This window comes from Typopeltis vanoorti, chromosome 13, assembly GCF_054136105.1.
Source record: "Typopeltis vanoorti isolate ZY-2024b chromosome 13, IOZ_Tvanoo_1.0, whole genome shotgun sequence".
Lineage (NCBI taxonomy): Eukaryota > Metazoa > Arthropoda > Arachnida > Uropygi > Thelyphonidae > Typopeltis > Typopeltis vanoorti.
The window spans coordinates 4,217,908-4,235,431 of NC_143561.1; the positions used below are offsets into that span (position 1 = coordinate 4,217,908).

Consider the following 17,524-nt stretch of genomic DNA (forward strand, 5'->3'; position numbering starts at 1 on the left):
TACTATTAACATAAGAAGCCTGAATGCAAAGAAATGGCGCTAGCTGAGGAACTGGATAAGTACCAGATCAACATAATAGGAGTGACTGAAACAAAAGACAAAAACTGCCGAGATTTTTCAGAGCAATAAATAAAAAAAAATGTTATATTCAGGCAATGACAATCAAGGAAAAGAGTAGCAGCTCTTTTCCTTGATAAATACAAGGCTAATCTTCTTGAATGGCAGGCAATTTCAAGTAGAGTGTGGGCAAATATCATGGGGAACTGGACAATGAGACTTAGTTGTGCCTATGGTTCCACAGAAGGTTCTACAAAGATAGAAGTGGCAGAATTTGAGGCTTCAGAGACAGCAAACTGACACAATGAAAAAGTGTTCCTTGTTGGAGATCTAAATTGCAGAGTAGGAAATCACTGTCAGAAATACAAAAATATTTTGGGAAAATTTGGGGAAAAGAGCATGATAATGGCAAATACTTGGATATCTATTCAGGACATGGACTGGTTATGACTAACACAATGTTCCAACTCACATGGAGAGAAAAGGCAAGGAATAAGAAAACTCTCATTAACTAAGTTATTGTTGTTGCAGTAGATGCTATTCAACCAGAAATGCTCAAGTATGGAGGTATACAAGTCTTGCAGTGGCTGCACTGCATAGTTCAGAAGGCCTGGACAGAGGGACGAATTCCAGACGATTGGAGTAGAGCTCTCAGTACCCCAAAAGGGAAATAAAACTGAATGCGAGAATCAGAGAGTTATTTCTCTACTGAGTGTTCCTGGTAAAATATACGCAGGTATACTTGAGAAACAGTTAAGGATTGTGGAAGAGAAGCTTGGTGAAGAACATGCTAGATTCAGGCCAAATAGAGGCTGTCAGGATCAGATTTTCACTTTACGACATAGTTGAGAAACAGGAATATAACAAAGATCTGTATTTAAGTTTTGTAGGTCTGCAAAAGGCATGACAAGGTGCAAAGAGAGAAGTTATTCAAAACACTACCATTGTACGGTGTCAATGGGGAATTATATCAAGCAATTTAGTCATTATTTGAGTTGTAAGTCTGCAGTTAGAATTGAAGTACAGGAAGATGTTAAATCTGGTGTCAGATAAGGATGTACATTATCCTCTGTTATTCATTATCTATATGGATTACATTACGAAGAAAGTGGTATTAAACCCGATATCAAAATTGGAGATGTTAATGTCAGCTCCTTGCTTTATACGGATGATGTTATACTTCTAAATAAATTCACTACAAGTCTGCAAGATTCCCTCACTAAATTGAATAACTGTTGTGATAGATATGGTATGGAAGGTCAGCAAAACAAGACAAAGATAATGAAAATAGGCAGAATTATTAAAAATGTCATCCACATTATGAATGGAGAACCTATAGAACAACAAAAACATTTCAGCTACTTACACACGATTCTTAGTGAAGATGGTAAATTAAATATGGAAGTAAACAAAATCAACAAAGCTGGTATGGTAGGAACTCAACTAAATAAACTTATATGGAATAAGAAAGAAATTAGCCAAAACACTAAATTAGCTGTATACAAGACTGTATTCAAGCCAATTTTAACTTATGGATCTGAGAGCTGAGTCAGAAGTAAAACACTTGAACAAAGACTAGAGACTGCAGATATGAGTCCTGAGAAAGATTAGGGGAATGAACAGATAGCATCAATGGCAATATTATATTAAAACCAAGGATATTAGGAAAGAACTTAACATTGTCAGCATCCAAGAATGCATTAGCAGAGCTAATCTCTGGTGGTATGGTCACTTAAACAGAATGGGCAAGGAAAGATTAGCAAAACGAGTGTTCTCTGCCAGGTTGGCAGGAAAACGACCCAGAGGAAGACTAAGATATAGGTGGATTGATACGGTGAATTGATGATGATGAAGAAATTGCTTTTATTTTCCTTAATTCTGACATTTTAACTAAATATTAATATTTACAAAATCTACAATAATGCTATCAGAGAACATGTCATTTATTGCAATGCACCACACTGAAACACACCCTACGAAGTGTAAGCAACGACTAAATTATGAGGGTGATGCACAAAACTGTTAAAAACACACACCCACAGCTTGGGAGTACGTGAAGTCACCATCGTTTGCCAATCGGATGATTGCCAGGCCTTAAAATTTTAATATTTTTACATAAAATGGTGCTTGAAATTGTGGACTTCATTATATTGAGGCTTCATTACCAGAGGTAATATTAATCGAGGTATGACTGTACATGTGCAGATTTTGAATCTGTGCAAAGTTGAAATTAACAAATTTGATAGGATGCTGATATTGACCATGGAATGTAGAGAATACCAATTGTGAAATGCTTATGGTTAGCTTTTACCAAGGAATCCTAGAGTTCACTTCTCTTGGCAACTAAGATCTGATCTTCTGCAGGTTTCCACTCACACTCCATCTACTTTGAACTTCATTTTCTTTGGTTTAGCAAGTGGGACAACCTCCAGAAGTACTACTACTCTATATAGATGTTGAAAGTTTTTCCACTTGATTATACTATAAATTAAAGATGCCAAGAAATTATATTCTTAGTTTAATCCTTTATCCAAGCACAAGCATGTGAAGAAACTTCACAACTGAGCAACTCATTATAGAGGCTAATGACTTCACATACTAAGGTAAGTGATGTGAAATCATTAGCCTCTATATGGAAATATGACTACTCCATTACTTAAACTTTGGTATCACTTATGGGTCTAGTTCCCACTGATGAGACCTCAATAAATGTCAAAATGTCTGGGTAGTGACCCATTCCATAATGCATAGCATTATATATGTCTATACACTTGGATAAACTTTTATCCAAGGGCAACTCATATATGGAGGCTAATGACTTCACATCACTTGCCTTAATAAGCCAGTTGTAAAGTTACTTCACAAGCAAACTTTGTTTGCGTACACTTGAATAAAAGATTAAATCAAGAATATAATTTTTTTGGCATCTTTAATTTATAATATAACCAAGTGGAAAAACTTTCAACATATGTCCAACCTATCCCAAAAAAGATATAAAAGCCTGCAATCCAACTACCATCCTATCACATCATATTGTTTTATACGGTTGGCTCAGTCGGTAGAGTATTATGCTTTTAACCCAAGGGCCCAGCTTTCAAATCCCTTTCCCAGAGTTAATGTTTACTTTTTTTTTGCCAGCCTGGTTGGCGTATCTGCTCTCCAGCCAAAAGCCTGCAGGTTCGAATCCCGCTGTGGGCTTGGATGTTTGTGATTGTCTGTGAAAATGCTAGTGGTAGATGGCGTTGGTGTAGCTGTGGTTCATTACAGTTGGTAGATTGTGGGTGGTGGAGATAGAGAGTTGTAGAGTAGATGCCCTCCCTTCATGAGTCTCTGGAGGTGTCAAGTAATAAAATAATGGAGAAAGTTACCAACAATCAGTTCACTATCTAAAGGCCCACTAGTTATTAATCAGCAACCACTAATATAGATTCTGCCAACTTAGATTTGTGTCTGATAGCTTAGCATACATCACCAACCACTGGAAAAATGCCATGGAAAGATTCAAAGAAATATGCTGTTGCCCTTGACATTTCCAGAGTTTTTGATTGTTTTACAATGATGCCCACTCAACTATCTTCCTTTGATCTTGCCACCTTCTATAACCAAATAGCTAGCTTTCTGGCTTTCACTGCACATGCAGACCTTCCCTCTCTTCTAGCTTTGCCACCAATGCAGTAAACTCTCAGGTCCATCACTTATCCTCTTTCGTTTATACATAAATGACATTCAAAAACACCAATAAACCTGAGACAAACCACTTAATTCTCAGACATCCCAATCTTCAAGATCATATCTGTAACAAATGCCATAAATAGTGATCTCTGTGTGTTATCATTGTCCCATCTTTCAATCCCATTGAAGGATGGGACAATGATAGCCTGGTCACTATGAATGCCACCAAAATGAAACTTTTTTTTAACCAATACTTAACTTCTTAACACCAAAATCATCAGACAGGATCAGATCTCCCTCCACTCTCCACACTGCAGAAACATATCACATCAACAGCATCCTCAACCTCTTAACTAATCTTTATTTTCTGCTCAAGATGCTATTTTACATCTAGCTACTAATCCTATATAAATCCCAAATAATCCCATCCTGAGAACCGTTCATTTAGACCATTTGGTCCATTTTGAAGCTTGTATACGTAATCCATTCCAGCCAGAACATCTGGTTTGTTTTCTTTAATATAGGATATAGACAAAGTGTGAAGATATAGCATATTAAAAGACCTCTATAACCTAGGTCTTAGAGGACACCAAGTATTTTTTAAACAAGTATTTTTAAAACTTGGGCAAACAAACTTTGCTTGGGCAAACTTTCAAAGTTAGAGTGGGAAGTACACTATCTAGGCCAGTGGTGGCGAACCTTTTTATGGGCACATGCCATAAATTTACAAATCAAGTTGCTGACGTGCCATAAATTTACCATTCGAGTTGCTGACAGTTTTTAATAGGGGAAAATTAATAGAAAATTAATGTAACTTTATTTATTTATAAATTTATAATATATATATATATTTATTTATAATATTTTATAAATAATTATTTATAATTTTATAAAAAATTATTTAATTTTATAAATAATATTTTATTTTATTTATATTTATTATCATCATTTGACACCTCCAAGGAGTCCTAAGACTCATCGAGGGATGGTACCTACTCTACAACTCTCCATCTCCACCACTCGACCTCATCCACAAACTGCCTCATCTACACCAACACCACTATTATTTTCACAGAAAATCACAAAGATCCATGCCCGCAGCGGGATTCAAACCCGCAGCCTTTTGGCTGGAGTGCGGATATGCTAACCACTCGGCCACAAAAGCCGGCATTTATATATAAATGTATAATATTATTCAGTGTAAAATTGATTATTGTATTATTAAATTGATTTTAATGAAGTTGGTTTGAAAAAAAAAAACAGTAGCGAGAAAAATATTTGTGCATTGCAACTTACCACAGAAGTCAGCTGAGCAGGGGAAGCAGATGCCAACTTGTCGGCGAAAACGCTTACCGTATTTACTCAAATACAACTTGCCCTCGCATATAACTGGCACCACTGATTTTACTTTACGAAAAAAGACATTAAAACGTTTTGCATATACCTTGCCCAAACTTCTCGCCCTCGTCCAAAGGACGGCCCAGAATTAGATGGATAGACAAAATAAAAGAGGACCTGAAAACCAAATCACAACAAGTGACACCAAACTGGACAGAATTGTTTGGACTCTCCTGGGACAGACAGAAAGACAGACAGATCATTCGGCCTCATCGCCATCCACATAGATGATGGAAGAGAGAAGAAGATATACCTCGCACATGAAAAATGTTAACGTCAAGACGATAATAACTCACTCCCCACCATTAACAACATGCCCTCCCCAACAGCCATTATACTGCAGATGCAAGAAAAAAACAAGTACTTTTACTGTATTCCTGAATAAGGTACAGAGGCTTTTGCAGTCTGTGTAATATATTTCTCAACAAATAGTGCAATTAGAGAAGCTGGAATAAAAACAGCACTAACTAATGAATCACATGTCCCCTCTCACAGAAACTATGCTGTATAGATTCTCGTGGAAAGGCTTAGACGTTGGTTATGCATTTTCACTATATAATTTAAGGAAATTACAACGTACTAGGATATACATTAAAATTAAATTTTATTATATTTCTATATTTCGGCAACGTCACGTTGCCATTTTCAAGAACTTAAGTACAAGACACATGCACGCAGGCACAACAAACAGTAAGTGAGGAAGAAGTAGGAAGCTCATTATTTCTCCTAAAGTCCTGATGGTACCCTCTAGCGGGCAATGTTGGTATTCTTGGGCGATTGGGCTGAAGGTCTTCTGATGTAGGTTTCCCAAATTTCAGGAAGTCTCATGCAGCCAAATTTGTTGAGGTTTGGATCGTTTCTTAGGGCTGAAACTGATTCCATGAAAAGCCTTTCATATCTGTATTTGCTACGGTATATTATCCTGGCTTTCTTCCACCATATTCTATGGCAGGTATCCAGAGCATGGTCAGTAAGACCCGAGTGACAGTATTGGTGAAACCGGATGTAGTCCTTGTGTTCTGAAATTCTGATATTTGCTGTCCTTCCTGTTTGGCTAAAGTAGGACAGCATGCTGTATAGATTCAAGCAAAACCATATGTTGCACCAGAAACACAGTATCTAACTAAAAACTATTGTCCAATTTCTCAATTACATGAAATAAGTGTTTGTTTTATTGTATTTAAAATTCCCGATGTCATGACAGATCACAAAGGCTAACTTCAAATAAAATTCTACCATGAACTGAAACATGCCATATAATGCATGTGTGAGTTCGTCTGCCAATCAAATGGAAACAAGCCACAATAAAATCAATAAGGGTTGAAACTTTGTAAGTTGAATCCACTGGTATTGAGAAGTTCCGTCGGAACAATAAACGACACCCAGTCATGAATGTGTCAAAATTAAGAAATATATAGTGAATGTTGTTATGACAGTTTCAGATGTCATGGATTCAGTTGAAGAGAATTAGCATTTCAACTCAACAATTGTTGGTTGTCTTTGGGTCTCATGATCTTTTGTTAATACCACACCAATCATATTATTATTATTATTATTTCGGGCTACTCCAGGGAGTCCTTAGACTCATCGAGGGAGGCCCTAAACATCATGTCCACACAACTATACTATATTCTCACAGTATCTATCATACCTTGCCTTGAACTCGCTCACTGTCATAGCATCCACAACAGACTCTGGCAGCTTATTCCACTCATTTATCACTCTAAAAGTAAAGAACCCAGCTCTAACACCCCTGCTAACCACACTCTTGCCCAGCTTCCATGGGTGTTCCCTAGTTTTCCCGCCACCCGACCTGATCTCAAAAATATCCTCTGAATTAATCCTATAGAATCCTTTTAGCAATTTGAATGTCTCAATCATATCTCCCCTTTTCTGCCTATCAACCAGTTTCTGCAACCCACAAATCTTCAACCTGTTCTCATGAGGTTCATTCCATAGACCTGCTATCATCTTAGTCACTCGCTTCTGGATCCTCTCCACCTCCTCCCCATCAAGAAGGAACCTAGCTGACCAAATCTAGGCACAGTAGTCAAGATGAGGTCTTATCAAGGCTCGGTACAGAGGCACAATAACTTGCTTGTCTCTGCTCGTCAAGGTATTTTTCAACAACCAAGTGAGTTGATGAGCTGATTCAGCTACTTTCGAAATGTGCCCACCAAACTTCATCTCCCTATCCACCAACACTCCCAAGTCCCTGGCTTCATCAATCTCTTGGAGTACAGTTCCACCAATGTGGTATACTGCTGCTAATCTTTTCACCCCAAAATGCATAACCTTACATTTTGTCACATTAAATTGACATCCATTCTCCTTAGCCCAGAACTCCAATCTGTCTAAGTCATTCTGCAAGACTTTGACATCTTCTGCATTCACTATCGCCCTACCCAACTTTGCATCATCAGCAAACAAATGCACTGTTCCACTTAGATCCTTGCCCATATCGTTAATGAACAGATTATATAGCAGTGGTCCAAGAACAGAACCCTGCGGCACACCACTAGTCACAGGCGCCGTCTTTTGGACTCTACTCCTGAATAAACTACTCTTTGATATCTCTCCATCAACCACCCACCCACCTATCCATCTCACCAACCCATCCATACCCATATGTTGTAGTTTACGGATTAGAATTCCATGTGACATCCTGTCAAATGCCTTTGCCAGGTTTAGCAGTATCACTGTAAACCCATTTCCCTTATCCAGTTCTGCCGTCACCTTGTTATAAAACTTGAGCAAGTTACTGAGGCATGATCTACCTTTCACAAAGCCATGCTGTCCCCTGTACAGTATCTCATTTTCATCAATCCATTCCTGTATTTTTCCCTTGACTACTTTCTCCAAGACCTTGACAACGACTCCTGATATGCTGATCGGTCGGTAATTTGCAACCATAGTCTTGGATCCTCCTTTATGCAGTATTTTCCCCTCTTTCCACACCTTCGGGACTAAACCAGACCAGAGACTCAGATTAAACAACATGGTCAAGGGCACTGATAATTCCTTAGCCGCTTCACTCAAGACCCCTGCCGGTATACCATCCAATCCCACAGATATATTCACATTAAGGTTCTGTAATAGACTATTCACCTCCACTTCATTCATTGCAACTAATGGATGCTTCATTTTTTCAATGGCTGGATGGTATACTTTTGCAAAGTGCTCGCTCAGTAACTCCACTATATCGACTGATTCAGTGACCTCCTTACCATCGTCATTCCTTAAAATCATTTTGCCATGTACAGCTTTTTTCTTGCTTGCACAGCATATTGAAAGAACTGTTTTGAATTCTCTTTTGCTTGCATAGCTAGTTTCCTTTTATAATCGGCTTTTGCTGTTTTTACCACACTCGTTACCCTTCTGGCCTGCACTTTATACCGTTCGTGTGCCTGCAGGTCACCCCTTTCTTTAAATTCCCTCCACAGTTGTTTCTTTTTTTGCATCTCAAGGTTAATGGTGTTATTCATCCATTTAACCCCTACTTGTTTTACTATTCGGACCCTAGGTATACAATCTGCACGTCTTCATAGCTGCTCTCACGTGTAAAAGAAAATTTAACTTGTACATATTGTAACAATTAAAAAAAAAAAGGGTTGAATAATTTATAAGCATATAAAAGGATATCACCTGTTAATCGCTGACGTGTCAGCAAAATTCTCGGACGTGCCACCTCTGGTACGCGTGTCACAGGCTCACCATCTATGATCTAGGCCATAGCATCAAGAACAGGGTGTTCTCCAAAGCTTAAGTGACACTTTTTGCTATCAAAGAACTCAATCACTGAACAGCTTCCTCCCACTCACAATACTCTATATATTCATGACTTCACAATGTACTGTTCTTTTAACATGAGAGTAATTATTATACAAGCACCTCCATGGAGTTCAAAGACTCATCATGGGAGACCCACTCTGTCCATACAATCTATCATACCTCTCCTTGAACCCATTAACATGCAGAGTTGCCAGAGTCAGTTAGTACTGACTCTGGCAACCCATTCCATTCATTCACAACTCTCCAAGTAATTGAAAAACAACTTCAGTAAGCAACAGAAGCCAATTTTGGGGCTCATCATTAATGGGGAAAAACTCATTTGTTGTACACATTCATCAACTAAAAGTGCAAGAGAGCATTGAATTTCCTCACTCTATCCTCTACTGAATGAGGTGCAGATCAATCTTCATTGCTTCATCTTTATTGTGCGCTTATACGTTCAGAGATGGACTGCATTGTTCCGCAAAGCAGAATAACCTGTGATGGTTGGATCCCAACCATTATCATCAGGATATATGGATAGCTGCTACTGGTGCCTTTCACACATCACCCACTGTCTTTATGTTGAAGCAAATGAATTGGCCCTATCAGTGATCGAAATATTTATCACTTTATGCCATAAAGATTGTCTCTTCCAGATCATCCTATATGGACTAGTCTCTTTTCTCTGCATTGAGAAGCTCAATATCACACGTCAGACTGCCTTACCTCCTTTTGGTATACATGTTAAGGAGACTCCATAGCAAGTTTGCACTCCATCCTGCAACCTCTCACTGTGTCAAATACAGAAGTCACACTCCATCATGTCTACTAGCAACTGTTTTAAGATACACAGCAGCCCACTCTAATCTTTCCCATCTAACACATGGTTCAAGAACTGACACCTGTGTTGACTTGTGCTGCTGTTTTCTGACATTACTATTTTTCCAACCAGATCCCACCTGACTGCAGTAATTATACGGCAGATTTGAATCCATTCAACTTGCACTTGTGCATATAAAAGAAAACCCACTACCAAAAGTGTAATTTATACCCTCTTTGAGTCTGTATAAATGTTGTACAAAATGAAAACCCTTAATTTTGATTGTGCTGCATTGGAATTAAAGGAACATGAGACTTAAAGAACTGCAGATGTTAGATCAGCCTATACTTTCTCCACATACTGTTTGGCAGTACCATAAGCAGACTACAGTTATAAAATCAAAGCTAATTGCTCAATGGCAGTCATGGCAAGAAGCACTGACAAATTTACATCACATTAAGCTTGAAACTAACCATTGGCATTCTAGTCAATGAAGAAAGAAAAGAGGAAATTGTTCTTGCTAGGTTCACATAGGTCACAGTCATTTTACACATTCTTATTTACTGAGGATTAATGATACACCTGTGTGAAAAATGCAATATGCATTCTTACTATTTGTCATACGCTGGTGGAGTGCCAGTACATTACATAAGAGGAAAAATTTTTACATATCTAGCCAAGCCATATACACTCAATCAGATATTATCACTCGGATTACATGTTTTTAGCCTTTTACGAAGAATTAATTTCTACAAATACATTTGATTAATTTTATTTATAGGCAGATACTGCACGGCTTTTGTACATACATATCATTTACTAGTTATTTATGCATTTATTATTACTAGATACACATATTACTAGACTATTTATGCATTGCTGTAACCCTTGCTGCAATTTATTTATATGTATATACTGCACTGCTTAACAATTTTTGTAGATATTTACTAATTTATCTCTGACTACCTATGTATTGATGTAACCTTTGCTATGGCATTGTATGACCTATGCTGTTCTTGTACCAATAAACCATAACCCAACCTAAGCCCATAAAAGAACACTAAAAATTCTTTATATCATTCAGGAAAGCAATTCAACTCAGACTGAGCCTACCATGAGAATCAATTCAACGTATCTCACATGGATACTTAAGGTTACTGCTCCAGTCAACTGACATTTTTTTCTCTGGTTTCTGTAGATCTGTTAAAACAGGAACAGCTGCCTAACACAGTTGTTTTCAGTAGAATTGCATTCACCTTGAACCTGCTTCACATTTATTCCATTAACTTTTCTGGAACAGCCTTCCCTGTGTTTACCCTCCAAGATAAATATGAATATTTCTTATGTCATTCCTTACATGAATCCCACACACACACATCACATGATGCTGATATGCTAAACATTTTTTTACTTCTCGTGATATATAATACTATGATCAGCTAAGGGTTGTATTTTTAACACACACATCTGTAAACCTAGCATGAGAGACTAAACTGTTTCAAGCCACTTCAATAAGTGGTCCCTACAAAAAACACATCTCCACTTAGACCTTCATGATTCAAACCTACAACGGATTAGTTGTAAAGCAGTGACACAATCCACTCAGCCAATGCCAGTAAATTAAAAATATTTTAAAATAATTATTGTGCATCCTTACTTTTTTATTACATATAAAAAATGTAATATGCACTTTTAATATTGTAAAAAATTTATTAAAAAAACTATTACATATGTAATGATACTGCTATAATCTAGGATTAGTACGAACAAAAACATTCAAAAGTAGATACAACTGCACATAAAAAAATGCCAATTGATAAAACAATGCACTGTTAAAAAACTTTTCTAAAAGTGCATTTAATTACCTTATTTAGAAGTGGTTTCATGTAATGTCAGTGCTAAGAAATTTCATTTTTTAAAAAAAATGTATTTAGAGTCAGAGTTCAACATTAATCAAAATTTCCAAATGTCCTTTTGAATTTAACCACAATATTGCAAGAAAATTTCATCACAGTAAGGGATTATGATTTTTTGCCCGTATTTCTGCACATCTGATGTGATATTTGCATGAAACAATATATAAATATTAAACTTGAAACTCATTAGCGGAGCAAGATTTACATAAAACTAGTAGACATGTATGCCATTGGTATTTCACAATGTAGCAAGCTACTAATCTACGAAAGAATTACATAAAGATGCTTCATGAAATGAATAGCGAAGTCAGATAAAGCAGAATTTTAGAAAATGCCATCCACGCGGGAAAACTATTAATGACAACACACAAAGGAAATAAAGACAACTTAAAAAAAGTAAAAGTTCGTAGCACATTATATAAACTTATTTGATAGATCTATACTAGGTTTTGCATAATATTTTTTAAAAATCGATTCCCATCACTTCATTCGAAGACGAAATATTATACTTCAAGTTAAGTAAGAACAATGGATGTACGTCTGACGTAGAACAAAAAAAAAAATATATATATATATAACTTAAAATTTATTACTCTAAAAATAAACTCCTGTTTTTATTATATAATCTTAAATTCAATAACTTTTGTGAAATACAAACTATAATCAATCTTTACGAGTCATACGCATAACAAAACAGAACAGAATAATGGAATCGCTATTATACTCACCTTCCTCTTTGAGGTTCAGGACTGTAATCGCCATTAGTATCCATTGTCGTCAAAGAAACACCACTAAGAAACAAAATTAAATCCTTAATAATCAGACAAAAAATATCAAAATGAATATTACCATATGTAATGCTATTCACTTCGTAACATTTTGAACACCTACCTTCAATAAAACCAAGAGATAAGAATTACAACAAAACAAAGACACCACCCGAAAGACTACAAACGAATAAAATGGCAGACTTAACGATTAGCAGAAACCGAAATCGCCACTAGGAGACCTAAGGATATTACAATACTATAGGCTGCCAGAAATAAGTTAGAAAATTCGCATACAGCAAGCAAAAAATACGCAATTCTCAACCCAAAAGTGATATTCTGAAAAAAAAAAAGCCATCTTATAATTTGAGCATGAGCTGCAAAAGAAGAAAATGTTGTAGAAGGAATGCAAGATGAAGTGCAATCGATTGAACTTATAATCAGTAGGCTCATGAAGAGTATGAGATACAGGTAAGAGTAGGCTGACCATATTTCCTTGAGACAAAAACGGGACATCGGGACGGCATAAATGGGACTGGGGTTATATAATATTCTGCATTCGTGAAAAAGTAAAACGATGAAAAAAGTTTTATTACATAAACATATTGAGCATTATTCTTCAGTGACAGAACCCATACAAAAATTTAGGTAGACGTAGAGGGGGACTGAATTTCACCACGATCGTACCATGAATATTTACAATGAAGTGATCTTACGCAGCAAATTTAGGTCTTTTAACATCTTATCATAAAACCTCTCACACTCAATGACACAATTTTGTCTTACAACTAACATTGTCTCAATGCTTAATCTAAATATCTCCTTTGATCACATACTGTTCGTAACAGAAAATATTCTCTCAACAGGTGCTGTACTTTTTCGAAGTCGAAGAATAAACTCTACAATACTTTTCATGATGCACTACTCCTTCCCCATCCTATCCACTCTATCTTCCCTGAAAATACTTAACTCTTCACATTCAATCCTTTTGACTACACGATCTGCTGTTAGCCTAGTCTCACTAATGCCTATAACTTTTGGCGTGGTTGCACTCACCAATGCCAAAAATTCCTTTCCCTTGTTCCTGATACTGTTAGCATTAGAATATAGAAACTACAGCATCCCTTTAGCTCCCTACACACCTTTACTTCCTGAATTGATTACCCTATTCAATATTTTTGCTTGAGAGACTACATTTCACATTTGGTCATTCTTACACTCTTACTTAAGTGAAGGCAGTCATCACTTATTCTCGTGATAGCTGCCTTCACACAATCTCACTTGCTTCCACTGTAATTGATTAAGTTTCCGGAATTTTCACGTCAGCATGATTGTGAACAAAGCACTCTCCAGGCACCTAACACCAAAACCATTTAGGCTCATTTCATCGGCATTGTATAAATCCTTCTTTCCGTCAAACTCAAATCACAGATCAACAAATCTTATATCATTCCTTTGCAAAATATTATTATTATTATTATTATTATTATTATTCCTGATACCTCCAAGGAGTCCGAAGACTCATCGTGGGAGGACATCTACAACTGTCTCTGCACCTAACCTCTACTACGAATCATCATCTCTATCAACGCCATCTGCCGCCCACCTCCAACACCACCACAACTAGTAATTTTTGTCTGTAAATTGCGTGTGTTCTGAAGGGCCGATTTGTATGTATGCGGGATGAAAAACCCGAGTTTCCGGGAGAAAAACCCTGCTACCTCCGTATGAGATCGGCTAACTCACCTTCAATATACGTATAGATTCATTGGCTACCAATGCCGTCTGTCTCTCCTTATTTCGCTTCTATCACAGCGTGGTATTCGACTTCAAACTTCAACTTTTCGTTCTTCAGTTTAGCCTTTTCTAACATCTCCTTTACATTATCTCCCATAGCATACTTCCCATCTCTCAAATCATTCGTAGCAGCCAATACATACACGAAATCTACATTTTATAACAACTACGTGTTTTTTTTTTTTTGTTTTTTTTTTTGAACCAAGGCTATGTAGCTTCATATCTGTCGCACTATTCGGCTGGTGAAGCAATCTCACTCCTTCGTCAAATACCTCGACCTGTGGTCCATACGTGTAGAGAGGCTGTGATTCTACTTCATTTTCTCCGCTTTTAAAGGATACCTTCTAAATTGTGTGAAACAAACTAGATCTAGTAGTGGTAGATAACATTCAGTATCAGTCAGTATCAGGTAGAACACGATCATTTTCAACAGAGATAGAGAAATCTTATAACTACTGCAAGGCGTCTACCCAAGATCGGTGGCTACCAACTCTGTTCTCACTCAACCACTCTTCAAACATTCAATGCCACTGATATATATTTCTAAGGAATATCAAATGTAATATTCACTTTCTGACTTCCCTCGTTTTTGAGAGTGCAAAAATGCAGCTGATTCTCAAGATTGCACCGGATATTTACTGATAAATTCTGATAGTAGTGTATCAACTAGCTTCCAGATCAGTAAGCACATAATACCTGAATCAGAAACTATACAAGATCTTGTTTTGAGTGAGGTGAAATAGTTATGATGATGGTGATACCGTTGAGAAAGAGTTATGACATGGAGAATGGATCGTCTTTGAATAGGTATGTCTAATAGTCGATGTTCCTTTACTGCAATCATGAATATTAATACAGTAATTTTTCATACAATCTGTCCTCACCTTAATGAAATATTTCTCTAAAACAAGGCCGAAAAGTTTTGGAAACTAAAAAAAAAAAAAAAAACACCAACCATATTCTCAACATAACATTATTTTTATTTATTTATTTATTTCATTTTTATGTGAAACTAAATCACGACTATAAACAAAACCCGACCTGTTATTAGTTGAGCCTCGAAGTTAAGTTACAACAATCACAGATACTTTAGCTGACAAAGGTTGGTCGATTGGTAAAGTCTCTGCTATTAATGGCTCAGTTAAGTAAGTTTGAGCGCGGTTAGTAGGTTTAAGGGATTCAGTCGTTCCATGCTGTTGGCACACTCTCCTTCGATGAGTCTTTGGACTCCCTGGAGGTGTCAAATAATAATAATAATAATAACATCATCAAATGTAACTGTCTACATACACTGTATACTATCATGGCTTAAAAAAGGAATAAAGCGAAACAAGAACTTTAGTGTGGTCTGATGTTCCTTGTCAGTTGATGCCGAATTACGTTACTCCACCTTTTGATTTTTATTGCTGAATTACGTTACTCCACCTTACTGCTATTATATAAAGTGATTTCATATATACAACGCACTCGTAATTATAAAACTCAGTCTGATTTCTAGGCGGTTTATTTTTTAAGCATAATTTTCTGGTTTCGAATAATACAAAAAAAGCGATGACATTTTCTAACCAATATCTTCAATATCAAATACTAAATATTTCCACTGGTAGTAAAATCTGAAGAACATTTTCTACGAACGATTGCAAACTGCTCATCAACCAAATAGTTACGTTTAGTAAACATAGTGGAAACATCGGGTGCTGTATGTACTACTTGTGCGCATTCATTAAATTTAATTAAATGCTATTTATCTACATGGAAAATCATCAAGATTTTTAACAACATTAAGTCTCTTTATGATGATAATATATAACAAATTAATGCTAACCTCTTTATCAGTAGCTTGCGTTCTACTATGAATTTGTTGACATGATGTAACATGAAAATGAAGCAAGAGACCTGTTCGATGCCTTTCAAAACTTGGAAACTTGGATGCCAATAAAATTTACTATGAGTATTCGGGTGAAATATTACAAAGTATTCAAGAAAGATTTATGCAAGCTGACGTGAGAAGAGGTTAAGAAAATATTGTGGAAAAGAACTTCGAAAGAAGAAGATAAGTCCAGATTAAACATGTGTTGAGGTGATCATATATTCAATGTCTTCGACAGGGTGTAGCATAGAGGCAACCTGCCTCATGATGCTCGTTCTCCAATATTGCAGTAGGTGCCATCGCTAGGCTAACAGGAATGGTACCAAGTGCGGAAAGAAGTTTCTCGAAGCTGATTGAACTGATTAAAAATTATTTGCGAACAGTAATGACCCAAGAAACATTGGTTGGTCTAGCAGCTATATCGATAGAAGCGAACATAGCTTATAATTTAAATTTAGAATAGCCTATAAACAGTTTTATTTTGCGATATCCCCGTAGAGTAAACCTGTAATTAATATTACTATGTAATTTTTTTGGCGTTCATGTTTCTCTTGTAATAAAAACAAAATGGAAATTGGAGACTTTCTTATATTATTGTCTTATAATCTATTAGGAGTGATATTTACTTGTTGCCTCATGGCACGATCTAATCTGGTGACAACCCTGCATGTATTCTACATATTACAAATCAGTGCGAAATCAAGAGCAGAAGTCGAATGTGTAGTTAAGTTTTGTCGATCGAAAGAGAACTATGTAAAATACTGGAAATGGGTAGTTTTTTTCATCGATTTTGAGCAGAGTGTTATCATAGGTTAGTTTATGTAAATATAACTTACTTTGATAACCTGGCTTTCGTGAAACTGCCACGTGAAGTTATTAAAAGATAGAAACTCAAGAGACCCCTCGGGGGACCCTATAACTCCTAGAGAGCGCATCCCCTCGTTGGCGGATAGGGGAGCCCAACCATGTGTGTGTGTGTGCATGCGTGCGCGTATGTATATATATATATATATATATATATATATATGGTGGAGTGGTCCGAATATACTGAATAAGGACTCGTGGACCAACAGGGCCATAAGGGGCAATCATCTTGATTGTAAGGGAAGCGGAACTCCCGTGGACCCCTAGCTGGATCTATCCTCTCCTTCATCTACTTTGAGGAAGATCCACTTAATTCAATCTTTCCTATAAGACCTTATCAGCCAACACTTCTTATTTTATGATCCTTATGCTATTAGAGTACTCCAGGGGCATGGGGTCGTTTCATTTCTGGCCTTACAACTATGCCCTCTCTATAAACCTTACTATAATTCTTCTGTAATCTACTCTTTCCCCTTCAATATACCCTATTCCTCCTATCGGTTTAAATTCAGAAGCCTTACAATAGCAGTCCTACCACTGAACTATTCCATCGTCAAGCTAGTCCCATGACATGGAGAACATAATCCTA

The 17,524-nt window shown here is 36.7% G+C and overlaps 1 protein-coding gene across 11 annotated transcripts in view; it reads right to left on the reverse strand.

Moving 5' to 3' along the window:
* rump (heterogeneous nuclear ribonucleoprotein rumpelstiltskin) overlaps positions 1–12,613 on the reverse strand; it is a 207,678-nt gene extending 195,065 nt beyond the window's left edge. For all 11 annotated transcript variants that reach the window (XR_016549269.1, XR_016549268.1, XR_016549267.1 and 8 more), the window contains exons 1-2: positions 12,529–12,613; positions 12,366–12,428 (exon numbers count right to left, since the gene is read on the reverse strand). Coding sequence is in view for 2 of the 11 variants with exons in the window: in XM_090403055.1 (XP_090259181.1) it covers positions 12,366–12,409 (44 nt within the window). In the remaining 9 variants the exon portion in view is untranslated. The remainder of the gene's footprint in view (positions 1–12,365; positions 12,429–12,528) is intronic.
* Between the last annotated feature and the right edge of the window lie 4,911 nt (positions 12,614–17,524).